Genomic DNA, 21,216 nt, shown 5'->3' with positions numbered 1-21,216 from the left:
AACCACTGCGCCACCAGGGAAGCCCTCCACTTTTTTACTATTATGAATAGTATTGCTCTGGACTTTCATGTACAGGTTTTTGTGTAGACATGTCTTTTATTTTTCTTGGATATATACATAGTTGTGGAATCGTTTGGTCATATGATAATTCTACATTTAAACTTTTTAAAAATTAATTTTATTTTTTTATTTTTGACTGCGTTGGGTCTTTGTTGCTGCGCGCGGGCTTTCTCTAGTTGTGGAGAGTGGTAGCTACTCTTGCTGTGGAGCATGGGCTCTAGGCGTGCGGGCTTCAGTAGTTGTGGCTCGCGGGCTCTAGAGCGCAGGCTCAGTAGTTGTGGTGCAGGGGCTTAGTTGCTCTGCGGCATGTGGGATCTTCCCGGAGCAGGGCTCGAACCCGTGTCCCCTGCGTGGGCAGGCAGATTTTTAACCACTGTGCCACCAGGGAAGCCCTACATTTAACCTTTTGAGGTACTGCCAGACTGTTTTCCAAAGTATTTGCACCCTTTTACATTCCCACAGATTCTAATTTCTCCACATTCTTGCCAACATTTGTTATTGTCTGTCTTTTTTTTTTTTTTTCGGTACGCGGGCCTCTCACTGCTGTGGCCTCTCCCGTTGCGGAACACAGGCTCCGGACGCGCATGCTCAGCGGCCGTGGCTCACAGGCCCAGCAGCTCTGCGGCATGTGGGATCTTCCCGGACCGGGGCATAAACCCATGTCCCCTACATTGGCAGGTGGACTCCCAACCACTGTGCCACCAGGGAAGCCCTATTGTCTGTCTTTTTATTATAGTCATCCTAGTAGTTGTGAAGTGGTATCTCATGGCTTTGATTTGCATTTCCCTGATAGCTAATGATGTTGAGCATCTTTTCATGTGCTTATTGTCCATTTGTATATCTTCTTCAAAGGGTTCAACTATATTTGATCATCAGTTTGGGCAAGGTAGATTAACTTGTAAAACCTGACACTGTGAAAGAACAGATGAACATATTTGACTAGAGAAATGAGAGAAAAGCGTGTGTGCGTGTGTGTGTGTGTGTGTGTGTGTGTGTGTGTGTGTGTGTGTGTGTTGAAAGATGCTGTAAACAGAAGGTAAAAGATAAAGGACAGGCTCCCCAGAAAAATAACCAGCACTCTTCACCCATATCAGGCCTGAGCTTAAGAGACAGGGTGCTTGATGATCCTGTTATTTAGCTGTGACTTTGGAAGTAGAGACCATGGTCTCCACCTTCTTCCCCACAGCACCTGTCTTAAGGCCACAGATGTTGCAACCACTGCCAGGTTTCTGCAGATCTATGGCCTGACAAGTAGAGAGGTCACTTGCCACATGGATAAATATAGTTTCATTTATATTGAAGCATATATCAGAATTTCCATCCTTTTAAGGCTGGATAATATTCCATTATGTGGTTATACCACATTTTGTTTATCCATTCATCCATTGTTGGATATTTGGCTTGTTTCAGCCTTCTTGGTATTATGAATAATGCTGCTATGAACATAGGTGTACAAATATCTGTTTGAGTCCCTGCTTTCAGTTCTTTTGTGTATATACCCAGGAGTGGAATTGCTGGATCATATGGTAATTAACTATATGTTTAATTTTTTGAGGAACTGCCATGCTGTTTTCCATAGTGACCATACCATTTTACATTTCCACCAGCAATGAACAGGGTTTCAGTTTCTCCACATCGTTGCCAACATGTTGTTTTCTGTGTGTTGGTTTTTTCTTTTTATAATAGTCATATATGCATATGAAGTGGTATCTCATTGTGGTTTTGCTTTGCATTTCCCTAATGGTTGGTGATGTTGAGCATTCTTTCATGTGTTTGTTGGCCATTAGTCTATTTCTTTGGACAAATGTCTATTCAAGTCCTTTGCCCATTTGATAATTGGATTGTTTGGTTATATGTTTTTGAGTTATATGAGTTCTTTATATATTCTGGATATTAATTCCTTTTCAGATATATGGCTTACAGATATTTTCTCCCATTCTTTGGTTGTCTTTTCACTCTATCAGTTGTGTCCTTTGATGTACAGAAGTTTTAATTTTGATGAAGTAAAATTTGTCTGTTTTTTCTTTTATTGCCTTTGCTTTTGGTATCATATGCAAGGAATCATTGCCAAGTCCGAACTCATTAATTTTTATATACTTAATGAATTTTGCTCCAGAAGAGTTATTCTTTTGATTCTGAAATTCTACCATTATTGGCCATTAATATAAGAACTTATTCTTCAGGTTTACCCTGGGTCCTGTGACATGGGCTGGGTAGTATTAGATGGGTTCCCTTATTTCTGGCCTGATAAGAATTCCTGGGCTTATCTTTTTGTTTTTGACCCCATATCTAGAATCAGCCATTTCTATAAGGAATTCTCATCCTATTTGGTGGGAGGAAATAGTATTAAGGGCATTAATTGCAAATGGGATGTGAATTTAGATCTTTTCAGTAAAGTAAATGTGTACTTTTTAGAAAGAAAAGGATAACTCATGATTCAAATTCAATAGAAGGATTACAGGATTTTTATTTCTTTGACTTTATATTTGTGTCTCTTCTCCTTTATTGACAGTAACACCAGAGAGGTACAGTCAAGACCCTGTTTTAACTTGAAAAATCCTTCTCTGTGTGGTTATGCCACCAATTTGATAAATAGTTTAGGTTCACTTGTCTTTTCTATTTTTAGGATTGTTTTATTTTTTATTTACTTTTTTTTATAATTATATAATATATTTACATGATTCTAAAGATAAAACTATATAAAAAGCCAGTTATACTGAGAGAAGTATGGCTTCCTTCCTTGCCTTTGTTCTTCTCTGTACCTCATAGGTAAACATTTTTATTGGTTTTTGGTTTATTCTTCCATTGCTTGTTTTAAAAAAATATAAGCAAGTGTGGGGGGTGTGTGTGTGTGTATCCCCTACATGCTACTCCACTCCTATTTTATTTATTCCCTTGTTTTTCATCTTGGCAATCATCTTTCTTATTTCCAAGAGTTCTTCCTTGATTTCTGCTTCATTTATGTTTCGCTTGCTTTTGTTTTAAGGTTGCATTATCTTCTCATCTCTCTCTGAGGATACCAGTTAGAATTTCTTTAGATACTAGTTTTTCTGGGACCTAAAATATATGTTTCTCCTGGAGTCTGATCTGCTTTTCATCTTAGTTTTCCTTTATGTCCTCTTCTTTCACTATCTGGTGATGCTTATCGATGAAGAACCAGGTTGATTATATAGGTTATTGACAAGAGGTTCCTGTTTTTCCAACAGTCCTCTTGCCTTAATAGGAGTTCGCTGATTCAGTGACCAGGGGTGAGAAGTATGGAGGAGATCAGGTAGATGAACCTATTTCCCACTCCTGACTGTACCTGCTGACTCAAAGCTGGGCATTTATCCAGCTCCTCCAGGAAAAGGGCTCTGCTTCTCTGCCCGCCTTTGGCTTTACATGTTCTGAGAAGTGTCTAGCTCTGCTCTGGTCTATCTTGTCATACAATTTCCTCCACTTCCTTTCTGTCTTCTAGAAAGTGGCCAGCATTCAAATCGACTATGTCTCTCGGCCATGTTAATTACCGTTATGTTGTGATTCCCTTGTGAATATCTTTTTGTTGTCTTTGGAATTTGAGGAAGGTGGGGAGGTAAGTATATGTGCCTGTTTATTTAGCCTGTCATCTTGAAATGAAGCTACTTTGTGCCATACCATTTCTGACAACAGGACTGCTTTTCACTTCTTTTTCTCTATTGGCTTAATGACTGAAATGGATTTAAAATTGTTCTCTGTGTTCACAAATAATAACTATCACATCACTGAAACATGTGATGCCACCCACCCTAGAATACGTAGATTTCTACTCAGTTTAGGGATTGGGTGACTTTACAAGACCTTTCTTGTTTGTCAGTAACTTTTTTCCAGACAAGCAAGATAATAAGGCCTGGTTACTTTCACTTACTGGAATGATAATAATAATAAGATCATCAAACAAGTAGTGCTTAATATGTGCCAGACATTATTCTACATGCTTTGTATGTATAAACTCATTTAACTCAATAACAGTAGTTACTGTTACTATCCCTATTTTACAGACGATGAAACTGAGGCACACAGAGGTTAAAGAACTTGCCCAAGTCACATAGCTGGTAAGTGGCAGAGCCAGGATCTCAACCAGTTAGTTAGCCACCAGGGCCACTTTCTTTTCCACTGCATCTCTAAAGGGAAGCTCTTCAAATTTTCTCAGGATGACCACTTTTTAAAAATTTTATCAGTTATGGGTATAAGAAAACCCTTTTATACTTAACTTTTGTCTAGTTTCAAGCATGTTCTTTGTTATTGTTTGAAATACAAATTCCTGTTGACTTTGATGCAGAAAGGAATGCTTTAAATGATGTAATCAGGTCTGAGTTCAATTTTAATCTATTGAGAATTTTTGCAAATTATTGTAATGTTGAAAAGATGTGATATCTACTAAAATGTCCTTTTCTGCCATGTGTTTGAGAATCTTAGGCAGCGTTAAAACTTATGAATACCATACTTAAATCTTACAAGTCTTGGCTACAACTGACTTCTGAGATCTTTCACTATGCATATTTATTTCCATGTAGCATGAATAGTGGATTCATAAATGGTGAATATTTTCCCAGTGAAAATTCTTTTTAAGAAAATACACAGCAGAAATGTCCTTAAATGGATTGAACATATTTTAGCCCTTCAGGGAGATAAATATGGAGGAAAAGCTTTCAAAAAACAATAAGACAAGTATTGAGAATAATTTTATTAAAAAAAGTAAAAGAGATATATCCACGTGCTTATATACATGTTTGTGTACATTTTAAACTTTTCATTACAGAACTGTTTGATCATATACAACAGTAGAGCAGATAATGTGATGAATCTCATGTGTACCCATCACCGAGCTTCCATCAGTATTTTGTCGGGGGATATTATGATCACTGCCATGAAGATGACTCCTTAGATGGATGTCACCACCTTCTTTGCATATTGTTTCTTGGCAAAAGCCTATTTGAAAATGATAGAACTTGAATGGTATTTCAATTCCATGATATTTCCTTGAATTCAACACTATCTAGTTTTGATTACAGCAAAGGTCAGCACAGGAACACCGGATCCATTAAGAATAAGTAAAAACCAATTTTTGTTTTCTTCAGGGGCTTGTTTGTTCTTTCTGCCTGGAGAAGAACCCCAGGCTTGACTGTTGGACCGGAGTGGTCTTGTTAGAAGCAATTATGATACAAACAGAAGTTTTCATTGAATTTTCCAACCAGCCCCTTGGTTCTAAGAAGTAGAGTCATTTATCACATGGAGGTGGAAGTCCCTTTCTGGATTCTTGATGAATAGGAATATTGGTGAAATACCTGAGTTGCCTTAAGTGGTGTTTATATAGTCAGCAACTTCAGATGTCCATGCTCAGGTGTCGTCATCCTTGTGGCTTTCAGCAGGTTTTTAGCTGACCAGTTTGACTCTCAAATTATAACATGCATCTAGACTCACCTGAGGATCTTGTAAAAAATGCATATTCTCTGCTCCTGCCTCCAAAGATTGATTCGTTAGATTTGGATTGTATTCCAGGAATCAGCATTTTAATAGTCATTCCATTAAAGGGATGTTCTGATTCTAATGTCAGGGAAGGAAGTCCTTAAGCTTTGGTTGGCTTCTTTCTTTTCATCCTAGTCTTAACAAGGTTAATGTTAATATGGCATCTCATAAAAAATTGCTTAAAAATTTTCCACTCTTAATAACATGTTCAGTGGGCATTATAACCATGCCCTGTACACTGATATGGCCTATAGACAGACTTATCCTAATACAGGTGCACCTTTGGTGTTTAGCAATTCAATTCTGATGCTCACGGCCTGAGGACCACACCTTGAGGATACAGGTGCACGGGTAATAAGTGATATGGATACAAAGGGTTCAATATGGGAATTCCCTGGGAGTCCAGTGGTTAGGACTGTGTGCTGCCACTTCAGGGGGCATGAGTCCAATCCCTGGTCGGGGAACTAAGATCCCACAAGTAACATGGCGCAGCCAAAAAACAAACAAACAAAACACAAACAAAAAATTAAGCTAAAAAATAAAGCAAAAATCCCCACAGAGGATCCAATATATATTTCTCTTTGGTGCCCCCTGACTGCGTTAGCTTGAGCCTTTGGCCTCCCCTATTTGGTTATTGCTGGACCAACACTAAGTGCAGGAAGAGAGGCTCAGTTTGGATGAAGTCATCTGCTGCCTTCAGCTCTGTGTAGCGTTCCTCTGTAGGGAAGGGAAACATGGCGAGTGTGGATGGCAGGTGGTTCTTCACCTGGGGCTCTAAATCCAAAACTGAATGAAAACTTTGGTGTTTTGGATAGTGTTAAGACTATGGAGTGTTTTGTCATCAGTTTCTCAAAGGACTCTGTGACCTTTCCTTCTCTACCTCCTTCCACTCCCCCACCCTGCATACATAAACACAGCAAAGAACCATGTCCTGGAGCAGCCTATGTGAGCATCACCTGGCCTCTGGAAAGCAACTGTAGGGACTCCACATTGCAAACCAGCCTCTCCTGGGTGGAATCAGAATTGCTTTCGCCATCTTGTAAAAACTGTGCAACCCACAGCTGGGCTGGATGGGCAGCTGTGGCCGACTGTATTGCTTACCCAGTATTCCATGTGTCCCCCTACATTTCCCAGTTTACCTTGTGGCTACATTAGCACAAGTGACTAATTCTGGCCAAAGGGCTGTGATGGGAAGTGATGTGTGGCACTTACAGTGGGAAGCAGTAAAGAGTTGATATGAGTTTGTTGTGCTAAGGTGACTGTGGAAAACAAAAGTTCCAATGATGTCCCTACAAGTTGAAGGGCTGCCTTGAACTTTATGTGAGCAAAAAATAAATCTTAGGTTAGGCCACTCCTTTCAGGATTTATTCCTGTAGCGTAGCTTAATGTGTCAGTCTAGATAGTGCTGAACAGAATATTTATGTATACATTTAGAGTTCTGAGGGTCAAGATACGGGCGCTGTGTGGTCTAGTGCAAGACATTTAGTATCCTGAGACTTTCTTCCCTCGTCTGTAAATTGAAGGGCTTAAATTAGATGATCTTTAAGGGCCTTTTCAGTATTCACATTCCCAGATTTGGGATAGCAGCATTTAAATCCAGATTTCTAATTGAAGTATGAAAAGGAAACTAAGTCTGGCATTAAAGGTATCTCTGGAAAACTTATTATTTTTTAAATTAATTATTTTATTTATTTATTTATTTTTGGCTGCGTTGGGTCTGCATTGCTGCGCACGGGCTTTCTGTAGTTGCAATGAGTGGGGACTACTCTTCGTTGCTATCAGCAGTCTTCTCCTTGCGGTGGCTTCTCTTGTTGTGGAGCATGGGTTCCAGGCGCACGGGCTTCAGTAGTTGTAGCATGCGGATTCAGTAGTTGTGGCTCATGGGCTCTAGAGTGCAGGCTCAGTAGTTGTGGCACACGGACTTAGTTGCTCCACATGTGGGATCTTCCCAGACCAGAGCTCAAACCCGTGTCCCCTGCATTGGCAGGCGGATTCTTAACCACTGCACCACCGGGGAAGTCCTGAAAACTTATTTTTTATTATGTACCTTTTGCTATTAAATGAGAAGTTACATAAGGAAAATGGCAATGAAGTTACATAGGGAAAATAACAGCTTTATTGAGATATAATTCACATACCATATGTGTGTATATTTAGAGTTGTGCAACAATCACCATTATCTAACTTCTGAACCTTGTCATTGCCGCAAAAAGAAACCCTGTACCCATTAGCAGTGATTCTCCATTCCACAAACCTACTTTCTGTTTCTATGGATCTGCCTATTCTGGGTATTACATATCAGTGGGAGCATATAATATGTGGCTTCTTGTGTCTGGCTTCTTTCACACTTAGCACAATGTTTTCAAAGTTCATCCATGTTTTAGCATGTATCAGTACTTCATTCCTTTATATGTACATAATATATATATTTAATGTTCCATTGTATAGCTATACCACATTTTGTTTATTCATTCATCAGTTGATAGACATTTGGGTTGTTTCTATTTTTTGACTACTTTGAGTAATGCTGCCGTGAATGTTGATGTATAGATTTTTGTGTGGATTTATATTTTTCATTTCTCTTGAATATATTCATTAGAGTGGAATTGCTGGGTCATGTGCTAACACTATACTTATTTTAAGGAGCTGCCAAACTGTTTTCCAAAGTGCTGTACTATTTTAACATCCTACTAGCAATGTATGAGGGTTCCAATTTTTCCACATTCTCACCAATACTTGTTATTGTTTGTCTTTTCGATTGAAGTAATCATCTTTGATGAAGCAGCTATATGCAAGCTAGTCAGTGAAGAGATATTAATATATATTTTACCTTGTTAAGTTTTTCTTTAAGCATTTGTAATATCCACTGGCATTTTTATAAAAAATTTCACCATGAGCTTAGCACTAAAATAAAAAGTTTAATGAATAATAATATAACTCCTCAACTTGTTTAGCTTTTACAAATGTTATTTTTTATTTTTAAAACAATGCATTCTAGAAGGGGAAAAAAAGGAGTGAATGTGATTCACCAAATGTAATTGTTTTCTTAAAGCATAAATTTGTCTTTATAAATTATATACTTCTAAATTGACAGATAGATTGTACCTTAAATATATAGGCTTGAGCTTTTAAAAATCACAATGAAATCCTGAAAGGTTGTACATAATAGAATTGCTGAATTGTTACATTAAATATACCATGGGTTCAGTACTTAAAGGAACCTCTGTATCTTGTAAGATGGTCAGTAACCCTCTGATTATTTGTTTCATAGATTGATGTTTTTGTATATTATATTTTTAAAAAGAGGAGTACCCCATTATGTTGGGAGCACAAGTGTTTCAAGTAGTGTTATATATAGTTGATCCTCACGATTCTCAGATCCTGTATTTGCAGATAAGCTTACTGGCTAAAATTTATTTGGAACAATACTTGTAGAACTCTTGTGGTCAGTTGTAGACATGTGCAGAGTGGCAAAAAATTTGAATTGCACAACATGCACACCCCCAGCTGAGGATGAACAGGGTGACGCTCTGCCTTCTCATTTCAGCTCTCAGACTATAAACAAGTATTCTTTTCATAGTCTATTTAGTGCCACATTTTTTGCATTTTTATACTTTTTGTTGGCAGTTTCACTGTTTAAAATGGCCCCTAAGTGTATTGCTGAAGTGCTGTTTAGTGTTCATAAGCCCAAGAAGGCCGTGATGTACCTAACAGAGAAAAGACCTGTTAGATGAGTGTCATTCAGGCATGAGTTATAGTGCCATTACCTGTGAGTTCAGTGTTAATGAATCAACAGTAAATATTAACTAAGGTGTCTTTAAACAGAAACACACATAAAACAAGGTTATATATTGATTGGTTGGTGAAAATGTTTTGACTAGAGGCTCACAGGATCTAGGAGTACTGGTTCAGTATTTGCTAATTCAGTGTACATGGCAACTTTTTATAACTGCCTGTAAATAATGAGAATCAACTATACATGATGAATTGTTTTTCTCTTGTTGCTTTCAAGATTCTTGCTTTGGCTTTAGGCAATTTGATTATAATATGCCTAGGTTGATTTTTTTGAGTTTATCCTACTTGGGGTTTGTTGAGCTTCATAGATGTGTAGATTCATGTGCTTTTTATCAAATTTGAGAAATTTGGGGCCTTTATTTCTTCAAATATTTTTTTTCTGTGCCTTTCTCCGTCTCCTCTTCTGAGAATCCTATTATATGATGCTGGTATGCTTGATGGTGTCCCACAGGTCTCTGAGACTCTTTTCTTTTTTCTTCCTGTTCCCCAGACTGGATAATCTCAGTTGGTTAATCTTCAGTTTCACTGATTCCTGTTCAGATCTGCTGTTGAGCCTTTAGTTAATTTTTTTATGTTAGTTGTATTTTTCAACTCCAGAATTTCTATTTGGTTCTGTTTTAAAAATATTTCTCTCTTTTAGTAGTATTCTGGATTTGCTGAGACATCATTCTCATATGTTCCTTTAGTTCTTTTTTTTTTCTTTTTAATGATTTTACTTTAAAAAAACAGAAGTATAGTTGACTTCCTTTAGTTCTTTAGATATGGTTTCCTTTAGTTCTTTGAACATATTGAAAATAGCCGATTTTAGTCTCTGTCTAGTAAGTCCAACATCTGGGCTTCCTCATCAGTTGTTTCTCTTGTTTGTTTATTTGTTTGCTTTCCTGTATAAGGGCCGTATTTTCTTGTTTCTTTGCATGTCTTGTTAAGTTTTAATTGAAAACTGAACATTTTTTATGATATAATGTGGCAACTGGAAATCAGATTCTCTTCCCTCTCCAAGTGAGTTCCAAGTCAGATCAAATAGAGATCCTTGCAAGTGGGATCTTCCAGGGAACCTGCAGATAAGTCAGATAATGATAATTTTCTAGGAATGAAACTCTGAAGGAGCTCTAGCCTAGTTCTGCTCCCTCCAGTTCTGCTGCCTGCCTTCTGGTTTTCACTGCAAATGCAGCTGTTATTTTTCAAGGTTACCATAGAGTTCGAGAGCAGGGAATGGAACTAGATCGAGTTAAAATGCTACAAAGCTGACTATAGCAGTCCCCTCCCCCCTTATCCACAGTTTCACTTTCAGCCATTTCAGTTACCTGCAGTTAAGTGCAGCCTGAAAACATTAAGTGGAAAATTCCAGAAATAAGTTTTAAATTGCACGCCATTCCAAGTTGCATGATAAAATATCATGCTGTCCCATTCCATCCCTCCTGGAACATGTATCATCTCTTTGTCCAGTGTATCCACGCTGTATATGCTGCCTGAGGTTTCAGGCATCCACTGGGGGTCTTGGAACATATCCCCCCATGGATGGGGGTACTACTGTATTCTTACTGAGATTCAGCCGTTTTTCTTGAATAAATGCTCCCCAGTTTGCTTCAATCCTGTTAATTTCTAGTCTTTAAAAAGTTGATTCTGAGTCATGTACCACAATGTTCATTGCAGCACTATTTACAATAGCCACGACATGGAAGCAACCTAAGTGTCCATCAACAGATGAATGGATAAAGAAGATATGGCACATATATACAACGGAATATTACTCAGCCATAAAAAGAAACGAAATTGAGTTATTTGTAGTGAGGTGGATGGACCCAGGGTCTGTCATACAGAGTGAAGTAAGTCAGAAAGAGAAAAACAAATACCGTATGCTAACACATATATATGGAATCTAAAAAAAAAAGGTCATGAAGAATCTAGGGGCAGGATGGGAATAAAGACGCAGACCTACTAGAGAATGGACTTGAGGACACGGGGAGGGGGAAGGGTAAGCTGGGACAAAGTGAGAGAGTGGCATAGACATATATACACTACCAAATGTAAAATAGACAGCTAGTGGGAAGCAGCCGCATAGCACAGGGAGATCAGCTCGGTGCTTTGTGACCACCTAGAGGGGTGGGATAGGGAGGGTGGGAGGGAGGGAGACACAAGAGGGAAGAGATATGGGGATATATGTATATGTATAGCTGATTCACTTTGTTATAAAGCAGAAACTAACACACCGTTGTAAAGCAATTATACTCCAATAAAGATGTTAAAAAAAAAAGTTGATTCTGACCAATTAGGCCAGTTTTATCACTGTTTTTATGGAGGAGAGAATTTTTGGAGGTTCCTACTCTGCCATTTTTTATGACATTACTTCCCTCCCCTTTCTTTTTAGGTTTTTATTTTCATGAACCTGCTGCTTTCTTCTTAGTACTGAAATTATAGTTTGGATTAGATCTGAATCTTAAAGTTTGCCATGGCTTTTCATCTAGAACTTTTTATTATACCCCAGTTAGTCATGTAAGCATGTACATTTCAGAGTAGTGCGGTGCACATATTCTTGGCCCTGCTGGTTTATTGTAAAGGAGGAAGGAGATTTGATTGAAACCAGCCATTTGGTAGTCTCTGCGGTACTGCCTTCTGGGTTTCCCCTCCCTCATGCTGTTCCACTTGGAATGAAACTTTCTTTACCCAAGCTTCCCTCCTTTTTGTTCTAGTTAATCCTTTGTTTCTTCCTTAAACTTTCACTGAAGAATAACACATAGGAAAGTACAGAAATTATAGTAACTGTGCTTGATTTTATTATCTCCAAGTAAATACCCAAATAATCACCATCCTGGTTAGTGGGTAGCCACCCACAAAGCTGACCATCTACCCAGTAAATCATTTTTCAGATGTAGCAGATGCTCATCTATTCTAAGTAGACATTTCTGGAGGCCAGTAATATATATTTTTCCCTATTTCTCTCCTTTTTAATTGATATATAATTCTCATACCATAAAATTCACCATTTTAAAGTGTGAAATTCAGTGAGTCTTAGTACATTAACAAAATTGTGCGACCATCACCACCATCTAACTGTAGAATGTCTTCATCACCTCAAAAAGAAACTCTGTATTAATTGATAGTCACTCCCCATTCCCTTCCTCTCCTCAACTCCTGGCAACCACTGAGCTACTTTTATCTGTCTCTACGGATTTGCTTTATCTGGATGTTTCATATCAATGGAATCTCACAGTATATAACCTTCTGTTTCTGGCTTCTTTCTCTTACCATAATGTCTTCAAGGTTCAGCCACACTGTAGCATTTATCAATACTTCATTCTTTTTTCTTTTTTTTTTTTTTAAATAAATTTATTTATTTATTTATTTTTGGCTGCATTGGGTATTTGTTGCTGCGCGCGGGCTTTCTCTAGTTGCGGCGAGCAGGGACCACTCTTTGTTGCAGTGCATGGGCCTCTCATTGCGGTGGCCTCTCCCATTGCAGAGCATGGGCTCTAGGTGCGCGGGCTTCAGTAGTTGTGGCACACGGGCTTAGTTGCTCTGCGGCATGTGGGATCCTCCTGGACTAGGGCTCGAACCCGTGTCCCCTGCATTGGCAGGTGGATTCTTAACCACTGTGCCACCAGGGAAGTCCCACTTCATTCTTTTTTATGGCTGAATAATATGCCATTGTATGGCTCTACCACATTTTGTTTATTCATTCAGCAGTTGATAGACTTGGGTTGTTCCACTTTGGGGCTATTATGAATAATGATGCTATGGACATTCATGTGCAAGTTTTTATATAAATATATGTTTTCAGTTTTCTTGGGTATATGCTTAAGAGTGGAATTGCTTGGTCTTAATGGCAGCTCTGTTTAACATTTTTCGGAACTGCCAAACTGCTTTTCACAGTAGCAGCATCATTTCACGTTCTCACCAGCAATTTATGAGAGTTCCAGTTTCTCCACATTCTCACCCACACTTATTTTCTGTTTGTTTTTGCTGTAGCTATGCCAGCATGTATGAAGTAGTATCTTACTGTGGTTTATTTGTGTTTCCCTAGTGACTATCCATGTTGAGCATCCTTTCATTTGCTTATTAACCAGTTGTATATCTTTCAAGAAATGTCTTTTAGTATCATTTGCCCACCTTTTAATAGATTATTTGTCATTTTATTGTTGAATTTTACGGGTTCTTTTTGTATTCTGGATACTAGACTTTTAACAAGATACATGATTTTCCAGTATTTTTGCCCATACTGTGGGTTTTCTTTTCACCTTTATAGTGACCTTTGATGCACCAACGTTTTTAGTTTTGATGAAGTCCAGTTTATCCATTTTTTCTTTTGTTGTTTGTGCTTTAAGATGTCATATCCAGCTCCCCCTCCCCCTCCCTCCTCCCTCCTCCCTCCTCCCTCCTCCTCTAGCACAGGGCCCGGACAGGCGGGGCATTCTGCAGCCAGCACGGGAGCCAAGCAGAGAGTGGGGATCACGAACCCTGGCCAGAGCGAGTGCGTTCGGCCTCCGCTGAGTTGGCACCTGGAGGACATGGAGGAAAGGCCGGCAAAGACCAATGCCAGTGTGGACGACTCGGCGCCCCCCTCTGTGGCCCAGCTGGCCGAGTGATTCAGGGAGCAGGCAGCCGCTGCAAAGGAGACACCAGCCAGTAAACCAACAAGAAGGAAACTGCCCTGCTCCCTCTCTCTGTTCCTCCCCAGGGTAGAACTGGGCCAGAATGGTGAAGAGAAGTCACTGCCCAATGCAAACCAGCCTCCTAAAGTCAAGGTGAAGAGCTCGCCTCTGATCAAGAAGCTCCAGGCCAGTTTAGCCTTTGATCCAGCGACCCTGCTGCCTGGGGCCTCACCCAAGAGTCCCCAACTCAAGGCCATGGGATCACCGTTTCACAGCCAGCTTTCTACCCCCAGCAGCCCTGGCGTGTGGTCTCGGGCCAGCAAGCCAGAGGAGGTGCCCATCAGCTTTGACCAGCCTCCTGAAGGCAGTCATCTGCCCTCTTACAGTAAGGTGCAGACGAGGGGCTCCATAAAAAGATGCCCTCCCTCCAGGCTATTCAGAAGGTCCCAATCGGATTGTGGGGACCTGGGGAAGCTCAGGGCCATGGAGTCCTCCCAGGAGAATGGCGCCAAGGAAGAGAATGGCAACGAGGTGTTCCCAGCCAAGAGCAAGACTCCAGGATCCCCTCCTCTGAGGAGGACGCCCAGCAGGACAGAGAAGCAGGAGGAGAAGGGAAGGGCCTTGGGGGTAGCCCAGCAGCACGAAACGGCCATGGGGAACTCCGAGGAGGGGGCCAGCCAGCGTCCAGCCCGAGCCTCCAGCCCAGAGGCAGAGGACGGGTGTGGGAGCCCCATGGAGGAGAAACCAGCTGAAGAGCAGATGGAAGAGCCTACAGAGGTGAAGGAGAGGGTGGCCAGTGAAGAAGAAGAGCCCAGACAGAGGAGCCAAGACACAGAGGGGCTGGAGGAGGGAGCTGTCGGGGAGGAGACCCCCCAAAGCCCATCCTGGAGGAGCGGAGGGCGACCACAGTCCTGAGCAGGGGACCGGCAAGGAAAAGCAAGATGGAGGGGGCTGTCCTCGAGCCAGGCTGTGACCCTGGCACTGGCCATGCCCAGCCGGACACTAGCAGTGAGGTCCCCAAGACAGAGGATAACACCCCTGTCCAGGACACTAAAAGGTGAAGAAGATCTCATTGTGCCTAGTGATGAAGCTGCTGGAGCTGTGTCCTTGAAGTAGCAGCAATGATCGTAGTGGCAGCAAAGGAAGCCACCTCAGGAGCAGGATGGCGTGAGGGTCTGGAGTCAGCCTGAGGACACAGGGTGCAATTTCCCGATGTCTGCACCATCAGAGACAGAGATTGGATCTGAGGGCCAAGACTTTTATCAACTTGAGTTTGTGTCACCTGATAGACTTGGTTTAAAACAAAAAAAAAGAAACTCATTTAAAACAATTTACTATGGTGACAACTCCCTAGGGATACTGGTCAAACTGTGGGGCCCAGATACTGTCCACACCCACCTAACCCTATAGCTGACCTCAGAACTGGACTGGGATTTACCTAATCAGATTGTGTTTGTGTAAGGTGACAGCCTTTTTATTTTTCTTAAGTTTTCATGGTTCTCAAATGTAAGTAAAGACTCATTTCAGGTAGCTAGAAACAAAGTAGTATCACTGGAAATATAAATCCTGTAAGTTACAGAAGACCTTAAATTGTATAGAGACCCTGAGACAACCTTTCAGCTTGGTCAAAATTTGACTGGCCAACCAATTTTGAAAACACTAGGCGAGAAGAGATAATTATTGAAACATTAAAAAATATGTGTCTGTTCCAACAAAAACAAAAAAAAAAGATATCATGTCCAAGAAACCATTGCCTAATCTAAGATCACAAAGATTTACACCTATATTTTCTTTCCTTTTTTAAAAAGTTTATTTATTTTATTTATTTATTTTTGGCTGTGTTGGGTCTTCGTTGCTGTGTGCTGGATTTCTCCAGTTGCAGCGAGCAGGGGCTGCTCTTCGTTGCCGTGCGCGTGCTTCTCATTGCAGTGGCTTCTCTTGTTGTGGAGCACAGGCTCTAGTTGCGCGGACTTCAGTACTTGTGGCACAAGGTCTCAGTAGTTGTGGCTCACGAGTCTAGAACGCAGGCTCAGTAGTTGTGGCACATGGGCTTAGTTGCTCCATGGCATGTGGGATCTTCCCGGACCAGGGCTCGAACCTGTGTCCCCTGCATTGGCAGGCGGATTCTTAACCACTGCGCCACCAGGGAAGTCCCTGTATTTTCTTATAAAAGCTTTATAGTTTTAGCTCTTACATTGAGGTCTTTAATCCATTTTGAGTTAATTTTTGTTTATGATATAAGATAGGGGTTCATATTCTTTTTTTTTTTTTGCATGTGGGTATCTAGTTGTCCCATCACCATTTATTGAAAAGACTATTCTTTCCCAACTGAATGGTTTGGGCACCCTTGTCTAAAATCAGTTGACCATAGAGGTATGGGTTTATTCTAAACTCTCAACTGCATTCCACTGATACATATATGTCATTTCTTATGCCAGTGCTCTGCTGTCTTTGTTACTATAGCTTTACAGTACATTTTCAAGTTAGGAAGTGTGAGTTCTCCATATTTTTTTCAATATTCATTTGGTCGTGTTGGGTCCCTTGCATTTCCATATGCATTTTAGGATCAGCTTGCCTATTTCTGTAAAAAAGGTAGTTCAAGTTTTGCTAGAGATTGCATTGAATTTGTAGATGAATTTGGTGAAGTAGTATATTTTTAAGTATTACAAGTTTCATTTACATAAACTTTGGAAGCATGTAAAGCAGAAAAAAGTTTAATGTTTATGGTGACTTTTAAAAAATTAGTAAGTAGGGGGCTTCCCTGGTGGCGCAGTGGCTGAGAGTCCGCCTGCCGTTGCAGGGGACACGGGTTCGTGCCCTGGTCCGGGAAGATCCCACATGCCGCGGAGCGGCTGGGCCCGTGAGCCATGGCCGCTGAGCCTGTGCGTCCGGAGCCTGTGCTCCACAACGGGAGAGGCCACAACAGTGAGAGGCACGCGTACCGCAAAAAAAAAAAATTAGTAAGTATATGGGTCTTACTTGACCTTCTAGGATCATCTGGCAGAGGAATGAGGGTGAACTCTCAGAGCCAGGGGCACCAGTGTACAACACAGAACAAAGAAAGGTTCTCCTCAGGGTTGCTCAAGACACTGTGGCCAATTCAAGGTGATGGTTTTCCTTCACAGACCACGCAGTTTCTGTGTGAGCAGCCTTCCGTCCTTCAGCACTCCTGCTGAGTGCTTCTTTTGTACCTCGGAATTTGTACAGCCACATTGATAACAATGGAGCACTTGGCTAGGAATAGATATGATTGCCTTATTGTAATGAATCTGAAAAATGAACATTTGGGAACAGATTTCTTACATATAGCTGTTTGATGTCTTGTTTCTTGAAAAGGTTATGAGAGTTTTTAGAGAGTCAAGATTCTCTTGAACACAGAGCTACAAATGGTGGCTGGTTTAGTTGGATTTATATGCTAGCTGGGTTAGGATTGCTATACTTTTAGAGTATGTGTTTGTATCCATAGCACTTTCCTCATCTCTTGCTCTTATAACCTGCCTGCCTTCCTGTGTTCCTAATGCAATTGTAGAACTGTAAAGGAGGCATGGTATTTGGCCATGATGAGTGATAAGGTATGATTTATATTTATTTTTATCTATCAAAAAAGGAAAAGGGAGGGCTTCCCTGGTGGCGCAGTGGTTGAGAGTCCACCTGCCGATTCAGGGGACACGGATTCGTGCCCCGGGCCGGGAGGATCCCACATGCCGCGGAGCAGCTGGGCCCGTGAGCCATGGCCGCTGAGCCTGCGCGCCCAGAGCCTGTGCTCCGCAACGGGAGAGGCCACAGCGGTGAGAGGCCCGCGTACCGCAAAAAAAAAAAAAAAAGGAAAATGGAAAGAAAGCCTAGTTATCAATAAGTAGACCAAACTATATACAAACATCATGTACATTGAAGTTTAATATAGACTACATGTATCATTCAGTAAAACATATTTGAACTGTTGTTATGTTTGGAAGAATAGATAGTTTCAGGCAAGTGTAAACCTAGTTGTAGCTGTGTAGGAAGAATCACATTACTCTACTATTGTAGAGTAGTTCAGAAACTGCAACCAGAGGTGTTCAGACCTTGCTCTTTGCACCTATCCAGAGCCAGGGGTTCTATAGAAGCTTCCCCAGGGTGTAAGAACCTGCACACCCTCCGAGGCTTCCTTTCGAACATCTGGAGGGGAAATTGGTACCTGGGTGAGGATGAGTAGCATCCTGTCTACAAACCTGCCAGCCACTTACCTCTCCAGGCTCTGTCTTTCTGTATGCTGCACTTAAGCCCAGCGGGGTATCCTGAACAGACTTTAAGCCATCCTGCTTCAGGGCCTTTGCTGTGGTGGTCCTTTCATCTGGTGAGCCCCAGCCATCCCTTTTGTGCTTATCAAAACCTATCCTACAATCAAGGCCTACCTCCGAGTAACATTTTCTTCATAACAACGTTTCTGATTTCTCTCAGTCTTTGCTCATCACTCCACTTCCAAATCCCCCTTAAGGTTTTGTGAGTTCTCTACTTGTCAACAGCCCTCACCTAATCTGTGTACTCTTCTAATCCTCTTATGGATTTGTGAGCTCTTTGAGGAGGAAACACAAACATGAGTCCAGGCCCTGCTTGATGTGTCACTTGTCAGCCTGAGTTTTGGAGTGGTTAGTGGGGAATCAAACTTTTTGTTACATTATTTTTGTACTACAACTTGAGGAATTTTCTAACAGTCATCATATCATAGTTGCACTCTCACTGTTGTACCTGCTTTTATAAGGTTTTTATATAGTTTCTTATTCATTTGGAGCCCACCTTTGTGGATAATAGCATTTCAGGAGTTAATGTTCCAGAATTACTCACTGTCTTGTAACTTTCCTAACTCTATCTTATTTTTCCCCCTTACAGGAAATGACTTAGAAGCCTTACAAATACATCTGTGCATTCTTGCTTCAGACTTTACAATTGAGGGCCAACCCAGTCTGGAAGCACCTCTTATTAATGTTATACGGAAACTGCTACCTCAGCAAACAAAAGAAAAGAAGGAGAGGACTTATAATAAATGCCATTTAAAAAAAAATAAAAACTTGCTTTCAGAAAATATTAAAGGAAATTTTTCGCATTGAGAAGACATTTTACAGGTAAATCGATTTGGCAGGCAGGCTCTGTCAAAATTCTGCAGAGATTTGATCTTACTGAGGACTTAGTGTGAAGTAATTCTGTACTGCTTTTTAAATTGCTGTTGATCAGCTTGTGGGTTTTTGGGTTCTGACTTTTCTGGTATATTGAAGATACATTATATTACATTTTTTTAAGTTAAGTTATTTTTCTGCCATTGTAAATACAAGTATCAAAATATTCTTGCAAAGCAATTCTAGGTGAACATTTTTCTCAGCAAGCATATCTTTTTATTAAGAGAGTAGAATGCTAACATTTCTTATATAGCATTTTGGACACACTTTTATTTTTTGTCAGAGGTCCTGCCTACACTGAAAATATTAATTATATAAACCTGTTGTCCTTTTCACAACTACATTGGATCACATGGTCACCTGCCTCATGGAAATGCCTTTTTTAAAACTTAGATTTGCAGAACTCCACTATTTTTATACCTAGCTACAGTTTTAGGGGGGAAAAAAAGGAATCAGGACCCTGACCCTCTCACGGTCCCTGGGACAGTTCCCCTTCCCGCATGTATTGCTGCAGTGCCCAGGACAGTAAAATGGACTACAAGCGGCGCTTCCTGCTTGGCGGGTCCAAGCAGAAGGTGCAGCAGCACCAGCAGTACCCAATGCCTGAGCTTGGCCGAGCACTGAGTGCTCCCCTGGCATCTACGGCCACCACCGCCCCCCTGGGCAGTCTGACTGCTGCAGGCAGCTGCCACCATGCCATGCCCCACTCCACACCCATTGCTGACATCCAGCAGGGCATCTCCAAATACCTGGACGCCCTCAACGTCTTCTGCCGTGCCAGTACTTTCCTCACAGATCTCTTCAGCACTGTGTTCAGGAACTCTCACTATTCCAAGGCAGCCATGCAACTCAAAGATGTGCAGGAGCACGTCATGGAAGCAGCCAGTCGGCTGACTTCAGCCATAAAGCCTGAGATCGCCAAGATGCTGATGGAACTTAGTGCCGGGGCTGCAAACTTTACAGATCAGAAGGAATTCAGTCTCCAGGACATTGAGGTAGAGTATCTTCTGTGTCATACTTGGGTAGGAAAATGTATTCCAGAGGTAAGTGGGAATGTTTGTCTTAGTTTTTTCTCAAATCACTGAAATGATGGTCTTCGTCCTCTTCCATTGATACCCTGTCCTTGTAAAAAATTTTTGCATGCCAGGTTCTGAATTGCTTTCATTTCAAATTAAGTAGGATAGAAGATTATTAAACAAATCAGCCTATGTTTTATGTTCTTTAAATTTTCAAGTTGGAACTTAATTTCCAAATAACATACTGTTAAAGTACATAGTAGGGACTGAGAATTCTAAATATGATTATGAAGATTTCTTTGTGAATTTTCATTATATAGAACCATTGGTTTAATGTAGAAAGTTCTACACATGTTTACAGGAGAAGTTACTTTTTCAGTTCTAAATTTACATCTATTTACATTTGGATGCATTTGATTCTTATTCAGTATGTTTCTTAGGGTCTTTGGTAGTCAAAATGAAATATTCTCCCTTTTTCAGGGCTCTACATTAGAGTGTAAGATTGGAATACAAATTTCATTCAGAATAAACATGATGTTTTTCCTTCCTTCATTTAGGAAATAATTTATTAAACTTAAATTAGCTTCACTGCTAGATTTTTTAAATTATTTTTACCTGCTCAGAGAGTTCTTCTGAGTTTGATTTTTCCATGTGTCCTTGTACGTTTTAGCAGCACATTAGAGGTTAGGTTTCTGGATGCTAGGAGGGAGAATGTTCCTTTCCCCATCCTGGGGTTGTGTTTGATTTTAGGAAATCACTAGTCTTCTGAACTAAATCTGGTGATTGTGGTAGCTGAATAAGCTAACTTATACTGTTGTGGGTTTAGGGGAAAAAAAAGTTAGGCTATTAAGTATTATGACTCATTTTTTATTGTGTTTAAAAGGCATATCGTGATTTTGAAGGCATTTCCAAGAGGAATTTAAAACTATGTTTGTTTTTATTTATTTATATTTGGCTGCATTGGGTCTTCGTTGCTGCGCGCGGGCTTTCTCTAGTTGCGGTGAGCGGGAGCTACTCTTCATTGCGGTGCTCAGGCTTCTCATTGTGGTGGCTTCTCTTGTTGTGGAGCACGAGCTCTAGGTGCGCAGGCTTCAGTAGTTGTGTCATGCAGGCTTCAGG

General features: G+C 40.7%; 1 protein-coding gene and 1 pseudogene across 7 annotated transcripts in view; both read left to right on the top strand.

Moving 5' to 3' along the window:
• Nucleotides 1-21,216, top strand: part of GARRE1 (granule associated Rac and RHOG effector 1) — an 82,215-nt gene that overhangs the window by 14,442 nt on the left and 46,557 nt on the right. For 3 of the 7 annotated variants that reach the window (XM_067718282.1, XM_067718286.1, XM_067718288.1), the window contains exon 2: nucleotides 18,798-20,076. The exons of 1 other annotated variant lie outside the window; for it this stretch is intronic. In XM_067718282.1, the coding sequence (XP_067574383.1) occupies nucleotides 19,582-20,076 (495 nt within the window). In that variant the 5' untranslated portion in view covers nucleotides 18,798-19,581. Of the gene's footprint in view, nucleotides 1-3,533; nucleotides 3,632-4,076; nucleotides 4,131-18,797; nucleotides 20,077-21,216 lie in introns of those variants that run through there. 3 more of the 7 variants (XM_067718283.1, XM_067718284.1, XM_067718285.1) reach the window with 2 other exon arrangements.
• On the top strand, nucleotides 11,469-15,949 carry LOC137214453 (capZ-interacting protein pseudogene; annotated as a pseudogene).

Source organism: Pseudorca crassidens, chromosome 20, assembly GCF_039906515.1.
Source record: "Pseudorca crassidens isolate mPseCra1 chromosome 20, mPseCra1.hap1, whole genome shotgun sequence".
Classification (NCBI taxonomy): Eukaryota; Metazoa; Chordata; class Mammalia; order Artiodactyla; family Delphinidae; genus Pseudorca; species Pseudorca crassidens.
The sequence above is the reverse complement of the archived record's forward strand: the minus strand, read 5'-3'. Positions and strand labels throughout refer to the sequence as shown.